Below are 22,747 nucleotides of genomic sequence, written 5' to 3'. Positions count from 1 at the left end.
GAATTGGTAACAGAGATTCTTTAGACATGTTATTCTGGTTTCTGCATTTTGAAGTGATAGAAGTCCTAGGAAAGTGGGACCATATGCATGGTCTGAAGACATCTTGTGGCCTTAAAGTCTTTACAAGATTCATGAATTTTGGCATACCACGGACCACAGATGAATTAACAGAGTCCCCAGAGCTTCATGTGGCCCTCAAAGCAGCCTCTAAAGACCTTCAAAATTTGATTCCAAGTTATACTTTCAGTGAAGCATATGAATTAAATTATTAAATACATGACTGGGAAGTAAATTTCAATGAAATTAACTTCAGCTGTTTCCAGGCCTGTTCACTACATTTTGGAGTTGGGCCTTAGCAGGCTCCAAAACCAAAACAGAGTTTTCAGTACAAACCAAGTATTGCACCTAGTCTTTCCTATTTTTATATCTATCCAAACCACATTTCACCCTTTCCCTGCTTTCTTTAAACTCTGAGAATGAAGGAGTACCCCCAAGGCCTTGGAAACAATGTCTGTCTTACCTGGTAATTGTCTGTAAGGTTGAGGTTGGCTGTCATAGTGGTAGAAGTGAGGATGCCAACCTCTGCATCAGGAACCTTTTCCCAGAACTCAGTAGCTGCCTTCGTCGGACTAGTATCAGTTGGAGTCTCATTCTTGAGGGTGGTGGAGAGACATAAGATGTTAAAGAAATCTATATAACTTATTTGGCAACAGACATTTAGCAATGCGCACATAGATTTTGTACAAATTCTTTAGGGGTTAGAAATATGCCAGCAGCCAAAAGCCAACTAAAGTGGTCATGATGTAAGAGAAATTCAGGCCAATAAAATCTAGTACCTTGAGGTTAGAGCAGAAACAGTCTTTCATAGCTCCATGCCTAGGAGATGTTTTTGGAACTTATTATAAAAGATTAATCTTTCAGTGTCAAATCCCCTGGCATCATTTCTGTAAAGTTCCCCGAGGGTTTAAACACTGAAATACATTTGGCAGCACCTACTACTTAAACCATCTTTGCTAGCGGATCTAGGAGTGGACTTTGGTAAGAAAGGGCAAAAGCTCTAGTGGATCAGAGGCTATGCCATATTGGGAAAGAGGCAGAAATGCAGCTGAGCTTTCAAGCACATTAAGTACAGTCTTTCACTCTTGAGACTTACGAAACTCAGAACACCTGGTATGAAAATTCACATTTGGTGCCATTCATTTATCTGGAAATCTGTAAAGAGACTGCAAAATCCATATGAGGAATAGAGTTTCTTCTGCCAATTTGCCCCAGCCCATCAACAATATATGAGTAAACTGTGTGGGTTGTTGGACATCTATGTGCTGGATATGTCATTTTCTAGGATTGATGTGCCTGAAGGCCAGTGAATTTTGGTCTGTGCTGCACTGTTATTTTCTGATTTCTATGTGAGCTCATCGCCATTCATTTAAAGACTACGTCCAATTTATGTATCCCAAGTGTTATCTTCCCAGGAACACCCAGCAGATCCTGAGGCAAGACAAAATAGCATCCTGGGAAAAGAATTATTTTCTTATTGCATGTGATCTCTACACATAGGGAAAGTTCCCCTAAATTGGGACTTAGAAGAAAAAAAAGGTTTGATGAATATATGTAACTACAGAAGGAACACCACTCGATCCTAAGAAAGAAATAAGGTTTGTGCATTGCCAATTTTGAAACTCAAAGTTACTGGGGAAAGAGATGCTATCTCAGGAAATCACATAATCCTTTTAACTACAGATAGTCCTCAACTTACAACAGTTCATTTAGTAACCATTTGAAGTTACAACGGCACTAAAAAAAAGTAACTTATGATTGTTTTTCACACTTACAACCGTTGCAGCATCCCCAGGGTCGCGTGATCACAATTCTGACGCCTGGCAACTGACTCACATTTATGACCATTGCAGTGTCCCGGAGGGGTCATGTGATCATCTTTTGAGACCTTCTGACAAGCAAAGTCAATGAGGAAGCAAAATTCACTTAACAACCGTGTTACTAACTTAACCACTGCAATGGTTTACTGCGGCCAGAAAAGTTGTAAAATCCACTTAAAAGCTGAAAAGTTGAAAAAGTTGTAAAGAAAATTCACTTAACAACTATCTCGCTTAGCAATAGAAATTTTGGGCTCAATTGTGGTCGTAAGTCAAGGACTACCTGTACTCTAATGATTCCAATAGACTGCAGGAGGCAGGAAAGGTGCAAAGACAACGGATCCAAAGTGGTCATGTATTTCCTCTCACAAGAAATCTTTCCATATGTTCTTGAATGCAGTGAAGTTCTTCAGTTTAATCTCAAGTATATCCCAAAGTGGGATCTGAATCTGGATGAACTTGTCAAGGACTACAAAGCTAAGCAAGGCAAGGCTTAGTTAATATTTGAATCAAGATTTAACCTGGATGCAGGAAGAAGGCAATGACAAATTGCTTTCAAAACTACTGCCAACTTTGCCTGAAGATGCCCTCAGGCAAAGTTGAAATCCCGATGTTTACATCAAAGCTATCATATAGTTTCTTTAGCAATAGCTTGTGTGTGTACGTGTGCATGTGTGCATGTACACACAAATGTGTATTAGTAACTCTGTCTTCTACTTACTACTGGAATACGGTAGCTTCTTTATAGACTCCCAAGACTGCAGAAAAGGCCACCTCCTCAACTTTGCTCCTAAATCTCCATGGACAACTTCTCATCCTGAGGGAGTTACTTTTGAGAAGGCAAATCAGTCTAATAAATTCTTCTAGATCTTGTAGCATTGCAAAGATATCTCAGGATGCAGTAAGGCATGATTTGAAAAATGAACTAAGCCAAAAAAAAACTAACCAAAGAATTAACTTTGTGGACTGCAATCTCACTTATGTACAACAGGGATCTGTATAAAAGGGATGCTACGACTGTCTACCTGATCGAACGCATAGCAGACCCGAACTTTATTGCTAGCCAAGTGTTTGCAGAATTAGATGAAATGAAGTGTGCCTACAATAGGAGAGAGAGAGAAAAGAACAAGTGGGTGGCAAAGTCTTCCTGAGAAGAGATTAGAAAAGGAAAAAAGAAATGCTTTGTTGTTGCCAATACTAAACAGTCAAACAGCTGTAATTTTGATTCTAGAAAAAGGAACTCTGCCAGCTGCTCCATTTGGCGGGGAAAAGGTTTCACTTGGCCAAGGCAAGAATGATTCACTGGCAGGATGAGCTCAGCATCCCCTTTCCTGTATTTCACACATTTGGGGATGCTTCCCTGACATAAAAAGATCATTAGAGGAAGACAAGAGGAAAACAAAATGCAAATATATTTGTTTGATCATAAGCTAAAACAATCAGAATAAAAGGATCAACAATCACAGAGGAAATTCCATTAAAACTCTTAAGATAATGTCCAGATTCTATTATAAAATTACAAATCTCCTAAACTACTAAGCCTGTCTGCACCAGCAAAATTAAACAAAAGTGTGCATAGTATTCGACTGCCGCAAACCTACAACTTATAATCAGTTTAGATACATAACCAAAAATAATGGTTGAGTCCGAAGCTGTTATTATACAGTAGCTGCAAGCTATTTAGTACCATTTTTAACATCCCTTTTCACTGCATAGATAATGCCAGCAGCAAGTTAGGAGAGTCTCCTAACAACCTTTAGGACTTTATTTAAAAGCATACAGTTGATCTTCTTCAGGTTTAACCAGCAAGTTTAAGCAGCTTGTGATTAAGTAACATCTTTACTCAAATCTTCACAGTATCTTTGCAACATACTGCTCCTTAATATTCCAAATAGAGTGGGGTGGGGAGAGATCGTCTATGCTGCCTGAACTGCAAAGCATATAGAACTTTTGCTATTTTGTTTTCAAAATCATCAGAGAAGAGAAAACAGGGGCAGGAACATGAAAAATAGAGAATAAAATGGGCAAAAGGAGAGATTATCACCAGGAAAGCAAACTGGATCCAACTATTTTTGTGGAAGAGACTGCTGGTTAATCAGTAACAGTTTTTCCTGAATTAACCTCTTCAAGCTACAATACCTTCCAATGTCATATTTGTAGTTTCCATGGCAGACCCAAACTAGGACCTATTACTGATAGAGCATTATTAATGTCCTAACATAGAAAGCCATTTTCTGAAAAATGTAGGCAATTTGCAATTTAAAAAATCATTTACAAGAATTTTGAATAGGAAAGATAAGTACAACTTATATACATTAAAAGAGTACATTTGTATGCACCTATTTTTTGTGCATGTTATTGTTTCCCTGAACCCTACATTGGCTATGCAGTGCCTAGAAATTTTTTAGCTCTGGGCACCACATTTTGAGAAGAAGATTGAGAAATGGAGTGTATCCGAAGGAGAGCAGCAAAAATGATTAAAGACCTGGAAGGGAAAAAATTATGAAGAGCACTTGAATTTATTTAGCCTGGAGGCCAGAAGACTTCAGGGAGACATGATAGCTGACTTCATGTATCTGAAGGGCTGTCACATAGAAGATGGAGTGGAACTATTTAGAACTGTTGCAGAAAATGGTAATATGTAACAGTGGATTTAAATTATTTCATTTGCACAATTTTTCTAAGACATAAGCTATTCCATGCCTCAGAAGATGGTAGACTCTTCTTTATTGGAAGTGTATACACAGAGACTATATGGACATCTGCCGGAGATGTGCAGTAAAGAGGATTCGAATAAATGATCTCCAAGATCCCTTTTAACTCTTACATTCCACTATATCATGTTTCAATTTGCCCTGGTTTGAGTTCTCAGAGTGGCCATATTCTGATAAGGTGATGGAAGTGCTTTGATGATGTTGAGGCATATATTTACAATGTCATTTTTTGAAAAGTCACTTAGTGGTCCAGATCAATAGCTGTTATCTCAGCTTTTTATTCAAAGAAAATAAACCCTGCATATGGTAGCTAAGGAACCCTGTGGTATTTTAATTATAAGCCATTTCCAAAAGATGGCGTTAATACAGGTATTTCCAACTGTGGTCGATAAATGAGGACTACCTTTATTATCATTCTGGTAGTGCTTCTAAAATATTTCCTCCTCCAACTGCTTAGCACTAGGATCTAAATAGTTCCTAAAGCTAATGCATTGTTTATAATGGTCCAAAGTGCAAAGATCCATGAGTTCCCAAAAGAGGGTTTGGCCCCATTAGAACAACATCTGGCTGTCAGAGGCTATCAGAGGCTGATGCCATAGTACCAAAAAGGAACCAGTAAAAGTCTATATACAGATATTTTCCTGAGACATATCATGAATTCCTTCAGCTGCCCATCCACATAGAAATTCCTCTTTCACCCTCTTCCTGGACTGATCATGCGCTCCCTTGATTTTGACTGAACATCAGAAGGAAATTTGAAAATGGATTGGCCTGGCACTTGATGGAGAAGAACATGTCTTCAGGCGTTAAAACTCACCTGCGTTTGGGACTTTGCAGCCAATCAGGACTAACGGAAGTGGAGTCCTTGAGCTCCCTAGCCAGAGGCTATTGCATATGGCACCATCAGCCCTCATGCAAGGCAGTCAATGGGCAGCCATAAGGGCAGAAAGGCCAGGTACTCTGGGAGCAGTTCTGCCTGAAGAACCACTGATGATAGAGCAAGAGGAAGCTGCTAATTAGATGGGTTAGGCATGTTAGGGGGCAGTGGGTTAGGCTGGCAGGAACCAGAAGTTATTAGATCAGCAGAGAGCAGTTAGTTGCACTCTCTACCTCGCCTGAGGCTGGAATGAGCGAGGACTTCTCGAGGGACTCTTTGTTTCTCTTCTTCTTGCCTCTACCTTTCTTCCTGCCCTTGCCCTTTCCTTTGCCTCTGCCTCTGCCCTTCTTGCCCTTCCTCTGTGGAATGTTCTGCACAAAGGAGGGGGAGGGGGCAGATAGGATAGAAAAGGGGAGAGAAAGGGGAGGGGAGGGAAAGAGAAAAAGAGAGAGAACAGGCACTTGAGAAAGAAAAAAAAATACTTCCCCATTTCCTTAGAACACCAAAAGTCACCACCCATACATCCAGGCTCAGCTACCAGGAAACCATTCACAAGAGACAGACATGAACATGGCATCAACACCTTGGAGAACACAGAGGAAAGACCATCACACAACAGATTTATTTGTGATTCAATACGACTTTCTGGAGAAGACAGGTTTGGGATAGTAAGAATGTAATCTATTTCTTTTTATCCATGTGCTCAGAAATTGCCCTGATTCTATCCTTCTCAGTGTTCTAGGAAGCAATCCTTCTTTCTTTTTATCTGTGGACTAGTCATCTAAGGCACCTAAAGGACCATTCCCAGGAAGCCCAAGGGGAAGTAATTTGAGTTACTTATGAGCCTTACCTTTAGGAGATAAGTCCCCGGGGCAGATCACTTTATGGATATAAAAGAGGTGCAAAGATTTCCACAAATAGTGGAAAGGATACAGCTAAAGCAGCGTAGGATGGTGTCTCGGCATTTCCACCATCTACCAGATTACTACTGCTTACAGTGAAAAAGTTCCAGAGACAGCAAACAATGACAACACTAAAATGATGGCAAATATGTGATGACATCATCATGTAGATGCTGTGATTATGTACTTCTGAGGAAGCCACATTCAACAGGCCCAAATTTCTTAAAGGCAGGGACAAGACCTGACAAATAGACAAAACTTTCATTTTTTTCCAGCAAGCCACTTTTTTAACCATCCTTCCCCAAGGAAATTGGAAAACGCGTGTTTAAAATAGCTATAGGAGGACTGCAATTGGCAAAAACTTGAGTGAGGAGAAGATGGATATCTATAAAAATGTAAGGCCGATGGTCTGTAGAGGGGCATTTATATTCTTTTGTAAGGATTTTCCCAGGTGGTTTAATGCCCCTGAAATTCTCTCACTCCCGTTTGTTACTTCTTGATTTTACTAAATCAGCACTGTCAAATATCAGGTTCAGCCCTATTCACCCTAAGAAGATTCTTAAAAAAAATCAGGAGGAGTTAACCAATGAAAAATTATCAAAAGGCATAAACTGTCATGAGAAGCAGCTTACTTCCTCAGATGCATCTGATGGTGAGCTGCGTTTCACAAAAAAACTACAGTATGCCTTTTAATACAAATTTTAATGGGAAAAGATACTACCAGATTCCTAATTTTTTTTCTCCACCATAGATTAACCCAGCTCTCCTCCTATAACCAGGGCTTTTTTTCTCATAGAACGCCCAGAACGGAGTTCCAGCACCTTTTTTGGATGGAACCTTGTAGGGTAGGCAAGGCGGGTTGTATGACGTGTGTGAGTTCCGGCACCTTTTTTTTTTTTTTTAGAAAAAAAGCACTGCCTATAATGATCATAAACTACTGAACAGGAAAAGTATACCTGCCTAGTATAAAGTTCTAAAATCTTTATCAAATCCTTAGAAGGGGAGAGAGATCCATTTATTTATTTATTTGTTTGTTTGTTAAAATTATTTGCTGCCCGTCTCACCGTGGGACTATGTTGGGCTGCTTACGACAATAAAACAGAAAAAAAAATGATTAAAAATGTAAACATAACAATAGCCAAGGAATGAAACCCTTAAAAATAAACAATGGAAGTACAATAATATGGAATTAAAAAGAAGGGTGGATACAGAGCAGGAGCACAGGGAGGAGGTGGGGGTCCACTAATTAGCCCAGTAGCCACCTCCAGTGATGTAGTCCCCTACTGGGTCCCCAGGCCAACCAGCAGAGCCAGTTCTTCAGGCCCTTATAGAAGGCTAAAAGATGAGGGAAAACCTCACCCCAAATGGAAGGATGTTCCAGAGGGATAGCACTACATCAGGGAAGGCTCTTCTCCTGGATCCCATCTGCTGGTAGGATTACGGCAAGCTTTTCTTAGCAGGATGAGACAGTTCATCAAGCAATCTGGGCCCATGTCATGAAGGACTTTAAAGGTCATAACGAATACCTTGAACTGCACCCAGAAGCAAACTGGCAGCCAGTGCAGCTTGCAAAGTAGTGGTGTAACATGGGTCATTTTACAGGCCCCAAAGACTGCTTGTGGGTTGAAACTTCTGAATGCATTTCAAGGGTGGCCCCATATAAATCATATTGCCATAATCCAGACAAGCGATGACCAGGGCTTGAGTCCTGATCCAGGAAAGGCTGCAGCTGGTACACAAACCGAAGCTGTACAAAGGCTCTCCTAGTCACAACCACCCCTGTTCTTTAAGCAGTAACTGCAAGTCCAGGAGAACCTCTGAGTTGCCGATTGGGTTTGAATTGGGTAGCACAACCTCAAAGATGTCAAAGACCCTGATCTTGAAGTTCCATGCACCCAAAGCCACTTAGTCTTTCCTGGGTTCAGTTGTAGCCCCCTATCCCGCATCCCGGCCCCTATAGCCTCCAGGCATCATGACACGGTTGGAACAGCATCACTCAAGTCACCAGATATGGAAATGTAAGCTTGAGTATCATCAGCATATTAATGATATCTCTACCCATAGTTATTTAGAGTAACATGGAGAAAGAGAAACTTTTACTATTTAAGAACAGAGAGCAGGGACTCCATAGTGCTCATCATCCGGGTGTTAGTTTCATTCTCACAAGCAAATGTCTTTCTTTGGGTGTCTGCAGGGAATTTGGCACAGAGGATTTTCCTAGGGGTCATGGCCAGGAACCTGGCTATTAGCAGCTCCTGCCTTTTGGTTGTCTACCTACCTCTTCTGCATCCTGAGTCTGCAATTTGTAGATGAGTTGTCTGTCGCAATCAGGCATGTAATCCTGGCAATATTGGGCAGCAGCTGCTGGGTCTGGCACAAGCAGTAATTGTTGGAGATCTCCCTGAAGAGGAAGAAGCACAGTACAACCATTCAGAATCTTTTTATGAACATATGATATGCTTGCAAATCCAAGACCTTATTGTGTAGAAAAGTTCAAGTATAGTATATTTTACACTCTTAACCACAACTCTAAAGAAGTGAGATTATACATCTAAAAAAATTACACATTTTAGTTGTTGACACTTACAGAATATTAACCCAGACTGCCATTATCCAGAGCTAAACCATTTAGCCATCCTCTACCAATTTAATGGACTGTGAGAATAACCCTGGGAGACAAAAGGAAGAGCCACAGCCAGGGCAACGGTCAGACAAGAGATATCTCAGCCCACAGAAAGAAAGGGGTGGAGAAAGCATCTCAGAAGGGATCCTCCCTAATTCTCTGGGAAGTAAAGGCAGAGGAGGGGAGAAATGTAGTAGCATGCTATAATCTTACAGTAAAAGTACGGTAATATTAGTACTCATGGTTTGGTTTCCTTTCTGGACTACCTCAAAGGACTGACACCAGTCTTGCGAGGCTCAAATCACTTTTTTTTTCCCTTGCCTTTAATTTCCGAAGAACTAATTAGAGTTCCTTCTGTTATATTTTCTCCAACTGCCTTCCTGATGAGGGGTGAGATACTTCTCATCTGACCATTGCCCTGGCTACTGTTCTTCCTCCTGTTTCCCAAGGTTATTACAACCCTTTGCTTAAAACTGGGTAAACCTCATTGCTGTGGTTCAGTCTGGCCCTGACTGATACTCAGTTGCTAAGTTTTAAATTGCCTCATATATCCAAATCAATTTAACTATGGCTCTGGATGTATCTAACTCTCATTCCACTGTGTGTATACCTCCCCTCACTCCTTACTTGATTTAATATGAGTGGAACAAACCAGCTGATCTATTAGTCACTCTAAATCTGGTGGTCTTTTAACCTTGCTCAAGAAAGCCAAACACACACACACACACACACATTCTGCCAGTTATGAAGTTTGCAAATAACTCTGTGCACTTCAAAAACTTGGGATATTTGTATATTAACCACAGTTAGTATAACAAAGAATGTCCGCTCAATCTTTTCTGTCCTCTCCCTCTTTTTATAGCTCAGAATCAGAATGCCAACAATAGCTATATTAAATTTTTATGACTGCATGTGCACACAAACACATTCTCTTATGCAGCTGAACATGCCCCAGCTCTTCTTGCTCAACCAGTGTGACCCTAGCAGTCCTGGTGTATGGAGAACATTTGCTCCCAATTAATCATCTCCTAAAGTATGGCCAGTAGGCCTACTTCCAGAAGAGCTCACAAAACTGCTGCTCCCACCTGCTCAGCTGGGACCCACAATTAATCTGCTCCCAGCATTCTTGAGGTGATGGAAAGGAAGAGAAATTAAGAAGCAAGACGGAAAGGGGACTACAGTGAGTCATGGACCAAGAGATGGGGTCAGGTAGGGACAGGGAAGGCTAGATCAAGGCAAAGAAGCCCTGTGGTTAAAAAAAGGAAGTCACAGGGGAAGGAGCAAAGCAGCCAGTATTGGGAAAATGTCAACATTCCCACAATTCAAAAATAAACACAGAGAAGCATATATGCACCCAAATGAACCCAAACTGAAATTCCAACTATATACACATGCAAGAAAACCAAACACTGAAGAATCAGTTGATATATAAATAACAGCTGCACGTGGTAGTCAGGCAAACAACGTGGTTCAGAGCTTGCCTTTATTCCTTTAAACATTACAGTATACTCATGGCTGGATTCGTTATGTTGGTCCCTGAGGACATCAAGCATTCATACACTCCTTGCATAGAAAAAGTGGTTGGGCAGCAACTGCCGAGGACCCTGGTGGAAGTAGATTATCTGAACCTGTTTCAGTCTGGCTTCAACCCTGCATTCAACATGCATATGACACCGGTGATGTCTGGCAGGACCAGGATAGGGGTATTGCATCCTTCCTACTCCTGCTTGATCTCTTAGTTGTTTCCAATATTAGCATTCATTATTTCTTCTGAATCACATCCAACATTTTGAAGTGGGCGACAATCTGTGTCCCATTCTTGTAAGTATGTTTCTTAATTTTCATCATTAGAACTTTTAAATCTTCTGTTATTTTCAGCTGTTAAGAGTCATGCCGTCAAGAGGGTGTGGGTTTCTGGTATTTCTTCCTCCAGTTTTAAAATCACCGTCATCATTTTCCGGTCCAGCTTCCATCAACATATATTCAGCATATCAGCTGAATAAATAACAGGAGCGTATGCAGTCCTGTTGCACTCCTTTGCCAGCCAGGAGCCACTATGCTTTGCCATGTTCTATCCACACTATAACTTCCTGGTTCGTGTAAAGGTCTTGCGTAAGAGCAAATGAGATACTCTAGGATTCCTGTTTTCCTAGGCATGTATGGTTTGTCCAGGTGGTTTTCTTGATAAAAAAAAGTTTTACCATTACTTTCACCCATTTATTTTGAAATGATGCCTTTGAAATTGTCACAAAGGTGATCATCTCTACAACATCTTCCTATATTGTTGCTGCCCAATATAGACGCCCACTTGCTTTAGCTGGGCAGCTGGGATGGCCTTTATGACTTGAGTGACTCTACTTGGCAAGGACTCTGGAGTTCTTTGCTCCTCCTTTTCAGAAAGACCCTTCATCTCACCATGATGAGGCAACACAACAGGACCCGGGGGAGAGAAAAGTAGATGTGAATCCATTAATATGCAATGAACATACTGAAGAGTTTCAAAGGACTGAATGCATGTGTCTGTTGATTATTTACAGAAATGTCCTTCACACATTTAAGTTTATACTTTACCGCATGCCACAATGAACATGACTGCAGCATACACAGAGATTTCACAGACCTAGAAGAATGGAAGAGAGCTTCACAAGGCCCTGTCACCTAATTATAACAATAATAATTTGTAAAACTATTCCGTTCTTCCTGCAAAAACTGTTTCATCTTGAATCCCACATCCACTGCTTCCCAATTCTTTTGAATGCATGTTTTTTTGCTCGATGTAAAAGAGAAGATTACAAAACAGAGAAGCTCTATGGAAAAAAAAAACATATAGCCCAGTTTGGGAACATTCCTCTGGATTCCACTCCACCTGTCTCTAACTCAACCGCAGAGATCCCTTCCACCATCTTCATTACAAAAGGGAGTTGCCCCTCAGCAGCCACCCACTGCTAAGCTGACATTTCTAGGCATTCCCTCAGTCACTGCCCAAATTACCAGAGGCAGCATGGCACTAAGCCAAGGTTTTCCAAGCATTACAAGAAATGCTTGTTCTTGGCCACCCCCAAGCCAACAGCCTAGACGCCTTCAAAAATCTTGTGCCCTCTGACATTTTATGCCCGGAGAAAGAATGCACTGGGGGGGGGAGGAAATGAGGCCTTTCTCTGCTTTCGAGGCTATTGAAACTAATGGTGTCCTTTGTAAATGAGAAATCCCTAAATTGTCTTCCTGAAAAGTCTCCCATTTAAAAGGAGAGTATGCCTATTCTGGAATGCTAGTGGCATACAGAATCCTCTCTGTCTTTTTCTTCTTCTATCTTTTTTTGGTTTCTGTTTCTTGACTCTCTTTCATTAGCAATATAGTCTTTCGAGTTCTGTTCTGTAGGTTTTCCATCTTCTGTGATTTCTTTCTAATTATCACTCAGCCTTTCATCCAAACTGTCAAGATTCCCCTCCTTCACAGACACTTAACTGAAAGCCTTCCAACATTCCTTGGGGAGTTAAACATGAGTTCAACTATTATCTATGGTATATGTTATCGATGCGCTCATCTTCTTACCACAAAAAAACTCCCAAAAATGAATGGATCCCAAATCTCAGCCCTGTCATTTTGGACGGCCCCTTCCCAACAATTCCCATGTCTGCTGACCACACCTGCCACAAAGTGGGGACTACTTCGATAAGAAAGGCCTCCAACATAAATCAGCCAATTCAGTATAAGCATACAAAGTCAGACTGCCGAGCATTCTCAACCACGCAGGCAGCAAGTGCCAAAGAGGGAAGGAAGCAAAGGGAAAATGACAGAGTACACAAATCAAATCAGTTTATTACAGCCAGATGGCCAGAAACAGTAAAATATCCAATTGTAGGCGATTTACACACATACGTATATAAAAATGCACCGAGCGATGATCTAATGATGAATAAGAATGCATGTAATAAAATTAATTTTAAAATAAAAAATATTAAAAAGATCTAAAAATAATATTTATCTTTTTTATGTTTCTGATGAATCCCCAGTGCTGCTGCGCAGAATCTAGCCACCTGTGCTGTAATCACAGCCTGTTCATCCTTAAGCAGCCACTGGAGATAAGTAGTGTCAGAACGGCCAGGATACCTATTGATTATTGGGAGGATATGGTTTTTTTGAATATTTCTATAGAAAGAGTGTCAAAGGAGAATGTGTCCAACGGTCTCCACTTCTCCTAAGCCACAGAAGCAGAGTTTTTCAGTCAATGGCATCTTTTTATACTTGTCGTACAGGATGGCTGATGGAAGCCCATGGCACCGTGCAAGCGAAAACGCTTTCTGGTGGTTTGCTGACTCCAACTGGCTAAGATAACTGGCGGGAGTAACAACATATTTAATAGAGTCTGGAGCCAGAAACAATGGAGCTATCCCTAAGTCCGCTTAGTGTAGTGTGCACAGTACACAAGTCGCTGGCTTTCCATGCTTGGAAATCAATTTGCTTTTCCCCATGGCAGCAGAGCAGGGATAGAGCAGAAAAGGTCATCTGTCTTCTGTGAGGCTTTATAGCTCTACAAAATATATGCTGGTGCAATTTGTCCATTCCAGGTCCCTAGCAGCCTCCTGTAATCTTGCCAGGCACAGTGAAAGAAATGGCACAACTGGCATGGAGGGAGAAAGACCTAGAATCAGGACATGCTAAGGTGGTTGCATGAAAAGGTGAGGTGGGGGGATCTGTACTCTAACATCATTGGAATCAGCAAAGAGACATGTATAAGTTAGCTTCTGCAATGTAACTGATTGGTATTTTCTTTAGAGTGGGAGAAATGATTTGAGGTTTGTGAATAATTTTTCCTACCTCAAAAATGTCTTCATCTGGTCGACGTGCCCCAAGCAAGGTGACCCCATCAATACTGACAACTGGCTGCTTGCTTCGCTTCAGGGGTAACATTATAGCATCTTCACAGTCAATGCGCAAAGATACACTTTCACCTTTCACACTTAGAGCAATGCGGTGCCATCTGGTAAAAGACAGTAGAATTAAGCAACTTAGTGGGACAAAGGCAGCATTAGCTTGGGAACTTCAGAGATAGATCCAGATAAAGTTTATTACTGTGCAATCATTCTGCCTTATTCACAAAAAGAAATGTATCTTCCAGTTGTAATCCTCCCAAGAACTCTTACTTTCTTACTGTATTCATTCATTCATTTATTCATTCATTCATATTATGGAAGAGAATAACTGCAGAATGCCTTTCCATTAATAGTGCAATAAACCTTCCATTTGGAAGCATCACAGATAAATCTTACTTTCATCTAGCAGCACAATGAGTTTTGCTAACATCCTAAACTGCCAAATATGTTTTACAGGTTCCACCCTTTTCCTTTATGTAAATCACTAGATTTCATGAAAAGCCAAGGATTACCACTGTGGTGCTTTGGGACAATATAAAATACATGAACCCACTTCCAATTTAAGAGCTTTTAAAAAGTGGCTGAAATCTCATGACCAAAAGTCACAAGATTTTACTCTTCCCAGTAGAACTTGACAGTTTTAGATAATGATTGCTTATAATATTTTTTCCTATAAACTGTTTTACATATCAGCTGAAAGCAGGACCAAGAGTTGAGGTCAATTACAAATCTGGTCACTAAGAAAAAATAATAACAGTTATAGAAGGAGCCAGTTTAAACTTTTAGTAGGTTTTCATTAATGTATTGTCACAATTACTCCATATCTGGGATGAAGAAAAGAACTGGCTAAGATTACCCAATATAATTCCTGGGGTGGGGTGGGGGATTTGAAAACAGCTCTGACATAAATCAAGCCCAATTTCCCCTACCTATAATCTCCAGCTGTGTAATGCTACAATCCTCATGCTGATTGAGGAATAAGGAAATTGTGCTCAACATAACTAGAAGGTGCCAGAATAAGAGAGCTGTTCTGAGCATTATATTACAGGCACCAAAAAACTTTATTTTTAAAAAAAAAGTATCAGTGGTATTTGATTTTCTTGTAGTGCTTTGATCATCAAGAAAATATGTTTAACAGTGACATCAATTTGATAAACATTGATGCATATAAGAAGGGGAGAATTACGCCTTTATCACACAATTTTAGTTCTATTAAACCATCTAAGACACTATTGACTTAACTTGGTTTAGTAGTTAAGAAACAGTAACTGTACCTAAGAAGCTGTACTTTACAGCAAGTAGCTTTTGCAAACCAAAATTGTTGAGATTTGGGGATCTTTAATCCTGGGATTAAAATCATGAGTGTTGATGTGCTTGTGTGTGTTTGTGTGTGTTTGTGTTTGTGTGTGTGTGTGTGTAAATATTACCTTTCTCAGTCTGCCACAGCAAAGAACCTGTGATGTATCCCTTTAAGGACAACTGCAAAAGTAATCCCATTAAAAAAAATCACACTCAAACTAAGTAATATTTCAGTCTTATCCACATTTATGTGATAAGATAACCATTTCTAAATAGCGTCCTTCTATTCTGCTTTCCTATCCCAAAATCCCAACTCACTTGCCATCAGCCAAGTTGACTCTGTGAAAATGAGGATAGTCCTCGGGCACTGGAAAACCCAGCTGGTCTTCATAGAGGAAAACAGGGGAACGTCCAATCTCTACGCCAAGCTGCTGTACACCACGTTCATCATACAGGGAAAACAGAAAAGATTGGCTGCCTTTGAGTGCTTTCATTGTGGCTAATATTGAAAAGTCCACTGGGAAGTGGCCATCTGTAAGAGGAGGAGATAATGCATCCTGAAAAATCAACAGAGCCAGAAACCCAACAAGCACCTTAACCCATCCCCAAATATACTCTCCCTTTTCACCAACCTGAGGCTCTACACCAGGGGTAGTCAACCTTGGCTCTTTTATGACTCGTGGACTTCAATTCCCAGAATTCCTGAGCCAGCTTAGCTGGCTCAGGAATTCTGGGAGTTGAAGTCCACGAGTCATAAAAGAGCCAAGGTTGACTACCCCTGCTCTACACAATTCCTAGTAGTCCTGAATCCCTGAAGGATTTAGTGCAGAATAAGTGCAGAATTCAAACAAGGTTCCCCTGTAATTTCAGCCAGTCCTAGTTTCCCATATGGCCACATACAATGCATGCGTTTGTCCTCAGCTTTTTGCAATTTCAGGAAACAAGTTTTAGAACACATCTGTCTTTTGCACTTTGAAAAATCATTTTGAACACATGCAAGTGATGAGGTCCTAAGATACATATAGAAATCTGCTTTGGGGGTTCAATTAACTATGCTTTACATTACCAGGAAAGAGCTGCCTTGTGGGAGTGATGAAATGAGTCTGATTCTCCAGGCGGAAGGCCAAGTCAGTTTCCTCCGATCCATTCCTCTGAGTGCAGATCCCAGCAGCGATGGTGACCCCATTCTTGCCCTCCTGCACACCAAATGCCTGGAGCACATCCACAAGGCCATCTGGAAGAGAAGTGCAGGACACGGTCCATCCCAGCCTCACAGCAAAGTAAAATAAGGACGGCTCATGCTTTCCAGCTCACTGCTTTTCCCTTCACGCGAAGCCTGTTTTACCCCAGGCAACAAGACGTGCTTAGAAAATAATGGGAAATGTGTCTGAAATCCCTATCAGCTCTAATACAACTACTATCTCTACTATCACTATTAAGAAGCAGTTGAACATAAATTCTCTGAGCAAAAAAAGAGACCGTGAAAGGAAAATCACAAGGGGTGCCAAGAAAGATTACTTATATAAGGTAAAACTATGTTGCTGTTATATATAACGTTTTGATATGCTTTTCTCTGTTTCCCCAAGCAGGTATATTCAGTGCAGTCAGTAATGGCAGTGAAGTTTATCCTGAAATAATGCATATTTATCCAATGAATAGGAAGTCTTTGAAATAATTTTTATTGATTTACTCAGGTGGAGACATTCAAGGGGAATCAATTCAAGAATATAGGAAGGTAGGATTTGCAACCACACTACATCAACCCTTTGACTAGAACTTGAAGTTATCATTCAAAATGAATATTCATTACAATCATAGATCATAAAATCCTATCAACAGCCAGATCTGTTGGAATAAGATTAATGAGACAGCCATTTATTTGCTTTGAACAGCAAAGCTATCATAGCCTCATCTGAATTCTTCCAAAATCTTTCCAACACAAAGATGGGTTGGTGTCTTGTATGGGCTCAGCTCAGGGCATATAAGTTTGCCAGATAAGGGGGAAAATGTTTCTGGTACCTAAAATATGCCACAGGCCCTTAGTTTCCAAGAAATGGAAACTGTATTATGCCTCTTAAAACTCAAGTTGTCACCATCACTATATTTTATTTCATGTCCAATAATCATACTTTGTAAGAACACCTTAAAATATACATTGAATGGATGGGGGAAAGATTAGCACATCTCCTTCCTGTCTTTCCAGCATAAAACTTTTTAAAAGATGTGCTAAGCTCTCTATATAATAATCTGCACAACACAGATATATTTGATATCTGAAAAATGCAAATCTCAGATATTTTTAAAACGCAAACAATTACTTTTCTCATTAGAGTGATAACACTATCCAGCTCTATGTGGTCAATGGCCAATAATGTGCTCAAAAATGTGCAGCCCAACTACAAAGATTGGCCCTTGCCTTGGGAACACAAGATTTCCATCCTTGGCAAGACAAGGACAATGTATAGCAACTTGTATTCTGGCCTGAAAGATAACACATCCTCTCATGTCTGGGGAAGTCAATACCACCCTAGGCATCATTATCTTATTTTGCCAAGTTAATTCTTCCCAGCTTTGGCTGTGACCCCAATCTGGAGGCATCCCCAGCACTGATTGCAGCTGTGGAGTATAAAACAACACATTGCTAGTCTAAGCACCTTCCCAACCAGCATTCCTGGACCTGGCCCATCCCACCCCATCCTACCCCACCTCCTTTTTGCCTGATCCATATGGCTGCCCCATTGCAGATGTAGAATGAAAGGAGTGTTAAGTAAAACATAATTAAGTAAGACTTCCCCAATACTACTGCCAAACCAGTTTCAAATCCTCTGGCTGTTTGCCTTCACTTCTAGGTGCTCAATGAAGCACACTTAATTGAACAGCAAACTTTTTTGAGGAGTGTAAATTTCAGCCACACGTGCAAATAATTACGAATCCATCAATGAGAAGGCTGGTTACTGAAAACATCCTATTCTGTGCTTTAAGTATTACTAACAGACTGTGACCAGAAAGTTTCATGCCTATTTCTACACAGCATGGATAGAAAATCTTTTAAGAGCTGATGGCAACATTTGTAATTCTGAGATAATGTTCTGGGCACTCTCATTACAAGTTAGCAACTGAGGATTTGATCATTCATAAAGTGGTTGCCGGAGGTATGTGACCAATTAGGGACATCCATTTACTAGAAGACAGACCTGTGAGGTTGCTCTCCTTCTTCTCATTTAACACCCCAAATATTCCTTATCATTGCTGCCATGGTTACACCTCCTCCTCCTTCCTGAATCACTAAACTTCAACCATCCCTCTTTTTATTATTTTTTCTAAGAATCCCAGTAGTGCTGAAGGCTTGTGCTTTGGTTTGATGCTTGATAACTTCCCATTTTTTAAAAAAAATAATAAAAGAACCTAAAAAATAAAAGTCAGATAGGTCACAGAGGTTATTGGGCACCGAGAGAGTGATCTGCAGGCACATTCTTGCCATAGACATCATGTTGTCCACCCTGGTACATTCATACCTCAGACTATTTGTTCATTTGTTTATGTGCGTACATGTGTCCAACAAGATTCGTCCGCATCTTTCTTATATAGTCCTCTACTAATAAATTCCAAGAAAAATTATCCGGCGATGAGCAAAGCTCATTGTTTACCAGTTGTTTCCTGCTTCTTTCTCTCTCAAAATATAATAAAAGCCAAGAATGCTCTTGATCTCTGTCTGACATTGGCTGCAAAATCCTTTCCTTTCTTAGATGATGGATGACATTTTATCAACAAACAAGGATTCTCCTCAAAATTATTTCCCTTCCCCCATGTGACAGAATACTTCAGCAAATTTGGGGCCTTAAATCCATTGCCACCTTCCAGATGCAAAGCATTTTTAGTGATCAACCTCACACTGAGTTGGTTATGCAGAATTTAAAATCAGCTCCACTGTCTAACAAAGAGTGAAGGTGCTTTGTGCTTGAGGTGGGGGGGGCGGGAATGAAACTTTGATTTTGGGTTTTGCTGATTTGATAGGTTTGTTGTTATAGAATTGGCTAGTATATATTATCATGTAAAAGTAAAAAGCTGAGGTTTTATATTACTACCTTATTCCACTGCACCAAAAGGAGTCGGAAATCAATGCTTTTTCTTTTTCCCCTTTAACCCTACACTTTTCTCTCTTTCCCCCTTTTCTCCCTTACTTTCTTCATTTTTTTTTGTATTTCTATATTTTATATTTTGATAAACTAATAAAAGTATTTGAACCCTGAAATTAGAGTGTGAGCTGAGTTCCAACCTTCACCACAAAACCAGCTGGGGGACCCAGTCAGTCACTCTTAGCCCTAGGAAGGAGGGCAAGGGCAAACCACTTCTGAAATCTTGCCAAGAAAACTGCAGGGACCTATCTAGGAGGTCACCAGATATTATATTGACTCAAAAGCATGTGTGTGTGTGTGTGTGTGTGTGTGTGTGTGTGTGTGTGTACGTGGGCGCGCACACACACACAGAGTGTATATAGCAAAAAGTGTATATAGCATTTTTCTTCAATTTAGCATCCTTCAACAATAGCAATAGCACTTAGCACTTATTTATTGCTCCATAGTGCTTTACAGCCCTGACTAAGTGGTTTATAGAGTCATCATACTGCCCCCAACAATCTGGGTGCCCATTTTACTGAAGGATGGAAGGCTGAGTCAACTTCAAGCTGGTCAGGATCGAACTCCAGGCTATAGGCAAAGTTAGTCCGCAATAATGCATTCTAGCTACTGTGCCACCAGGGCTCATCCTCTTAACAGAACAACCACAAAATGTTGGTTCTTAGCTTCAACAAGCTAACAGCCAACACTTTGGGAAACTAAAATTTAAGGAACACTATTTAGAATAGGATGTCTGAAAATGTAATAAAGCACCTTTCCTCTTTCATGCACATACATGCAGCTGCATTTTTAAAGAAATCCACTGATACCAAATTTGTTTTTAAAAGTTTCTGCACTCACTCACTGGGTGATAGAATGTATATATGTTTTATATACATAAAAACGTTTTAACTGTATATGTAACTGTAAGCCACCCAGAATTACTCTATGGTAAAATAATTTTAATAAATAAACAAATAAATAAATGAATAAATATTGGAGCTATTGGGAGAGGATCAGATTACCCTTCTCCACTCTGTACTCAATAATCTCATCTTGGATCAACCCACCTTGCATTTTCTTAGGATAAGTACAAACAGAAAGGCTACACATTTCATATGTTGGGTACTTGACCCCTTGGTATGATTAAAGAGAGCAATCAATGGCAATTCGTTAGGAAAACATATTTCCCACCTCCCAGAATTAGATCTGGAGAATAACTGCTTGTAGCCATTTTCTTTTACTTGAAAATTTTCACTGAAAACCTTTTCTTGAACGATTGACCTCTGCTAGTAGCATGTACTCAGAACTTAATTGGAACAGATCAGAAGACATCACATACTCATGCCTGCCACCCTTGAGAATACTGGGAAAGAAACTGCAGCAAGTTATTCCCCTCCGTGTCTGGCAACAAACTGCAACATGTCCTAACTCATAGTAGAAGGTTGGGGGTGGTGTGAAGAAAATGTTTTAGTCTTTGCAAGGAATGGAAAAGGAAGGAAGGAAGTAAAGTCACACTGGCCATCTAGCAAACCACAGTATGTAGCTGTCATCCAATCTTTTCCATTAAATTCTTTCTGGTCCCAACAGAGAGATGGGAATATAGAATTACTGTCCTCAGAAAAGTTCCATCTCCTTCCCATCTCTCATGCTCTTTTGACCTCGTTCTATAATCTGTTTCCAGCTGAAGATAGTCCCACTGGACCCATCATCTCATTCCCCAACCTCACGCCTCGGTCCAAGCAAAGCATTCAATGGCATTTTCACATTACCTTCTCATGCTCTTCATTCAAATGCTGAGATGGCAGCTGGGCACGGCACATAAAAGAGGCTCTCTCTCTTTTTTTTTTCCCCGTTATCACCTTGTGCACAGAAATGGAGAACTGCTTGGCAAACATGATGCTGAGAATTGAGCTTCTGCCAGTTATCCTTCTAAACGTGTTACTGGTTACCTGTTATCATTGTTGGAATACTTAGAGCAAATACTCTTCTTGGGAAGCAGGAACAAGGAACTAGGAAGGTGTCAGTGAATGGCTATCATCAGTGCACAGCAGAATTTAAAATACTGCCGCTATTAAATGTGCAAAATCCATACAAAATCCCATTCAGCATGATAGGGAGTGCTGGATTTGCACATGAAATAGGATGGGCTACTATAGCAGACTATATGTGTTGATCTGTTCTTCATGTAACATCAGATTCCATAGGGAGAATATCGTTCTGAACTCTTTACCATAGGCTTTGTTGTCACTTCTCACAAAGAGAAAGCATCAGGAAAGCTTCATTTTCAGATTTCTTCCTCCCAAATGGATTTCCTTTCTATAGCAATGGGTATACATGCAGTCTTAGCNTAAGCTTACTGAGAGGTCAATGGTCCACATTACAACTCTAAACTCCTAGGCCAGGGGTAGGCAACCTTGGCTCTTTTATGACTCGTGGACTTCAACTCCCAGAATTCCTGAGCCAGCATGGCTCAGCTTGGAAACCTCTCCCTTTCCCCTCAGCATGGCTGGCTCAGGAATTCTGGGAGTTGAAGTCCACAAGTCATAAAAGAGCCAAGGTTGCCTACCCCTGTCCTAGGCGAAGGCAGCTTCCTTGGTTTTAGGAAGAGAACTTTTAATTCCACAGGGAACGGTTTTGTTTACTAAAAAAAATAAAGGATTGCAACTCTAACATGGAGGCCATCTATGCAAAAATAATGTGAATGGTTCAATTATTTTATGCAGGCTTTTATTCCAGAACAGTTTATTTCTTGCTTCCACCTCATCATTCTTACCAAATATTTACATGCCAATTAAACTGATAGCTGCATCTTGCCTTATTTATGGATGGTCATTCATCTGCTGTAAAGCTAGAAAATGTGGAGGTTTTAGGGATGTCTTGTGAAGTGCTGATTGTTCATAGATTGATGAATGTTTCCTGCAGACTGTAGAATAAATCTAAGCATCCATTTTTCACATAGCAAATTACAAAGTAACCTAACAGAAAATTGCTAATGAAGAAGAAAAAGAGAATATGATTGCAAAATATACCTTGATTGAAAAATAAGTCAAGGGCTAAATTGTGATGGACCTAATATTGCATGGGATTAAAGTTCTGTTTCTCTCAGCCTTCTGAGGAAGGCTGTCAAGAAAGAGATAATGGAGGAATTCCAGTAATACTGCTTTATTATTCTGGTACTTAGTAAGAGAATCTTGAAAACCTGTCCAAGTTTGTGTCAGGTTTTGTAGCTCCGCCGTAGGGGAGCCGAAATGATGCAGAGGGGGGGTCTTGGAGACCCGCGAGGAGACCTGCGAGGAGTCGGAGGCCCCCCCGAAGAGTCGGAGGCCCCTCGAGGAGCCGGAAGAGTCCAGTCCCCAGGTTGACCTCCCCGGTGAGTTCCCCGGGAGTGTGAGGGGACGACAGCGCGGCCGGGCAGCCGTTTTGCCTTTGGGCCTTTGGGCCTTCGGCGGTCTCGGCGGTTTCGGCG

The 22,747-nt window shown here is 40.6% G+C and overlaps 1 protein-coding gene across 1 annotated transcript in view; it reads right to left on the bottom strand.

Moving 5' to 3' along the window:
• Positions 1-22,747, bottom strand: part of LOC107290209 (collagen alpha-1(XI) chain-like) — a 124,777-nt gene that overhangs the window by 79,493 nt on the left and 22,537 nt on the right. Inside the window, exons 2-7 of the mRNA XM_029284705.1 lie at positions 16,230-16,397; positions 15,482-15,695; positions 13,809-13,971; positions 8,646-8,768; positions 5,699-5,836; positions 521-652 (exon numbers count right to left, since the gene is read on the bottom strand). Coding sequence (XP_029140538.1) covers positions 521-652; positions 5,699-5,836; positions 8,646-8,768; positions 13,809-13,971; positions 15,482-15,695; positions 16,230-16,397 — 938 coding nt within the window. The remainder of the gene's footprint in view (positions 1-520; positions 653-5,698; positions 5,837-8,645; positions 8,769-13,808; positions 13,972-15,481; positions 15,696-16,229; positions 16,398-22,747) is intronic.

The sequence above is a fragment of the Protobothrops mucrosquamatus genome, unplaced genomic scaffold, assembly GCF_001527695.2.
Source record: "Protobothrops mucrosquamatus isolate PMUCROS unplaced genomic scaffold, P.Mucros_1.0 scaffold857, whole genome shotgun sequence".
In the NCBI taxonomy this organism is placed as follows: domain Eukaryota; kingdom Metazoa; phylum Chordata; class Lepidosauria; order Squamata; family Viperidae; genus Protobothrops; species Protobothrops mucrosquamatus.
This window is presented reverse-complemented; position numbering and strand designations above follow the sequence as displayed.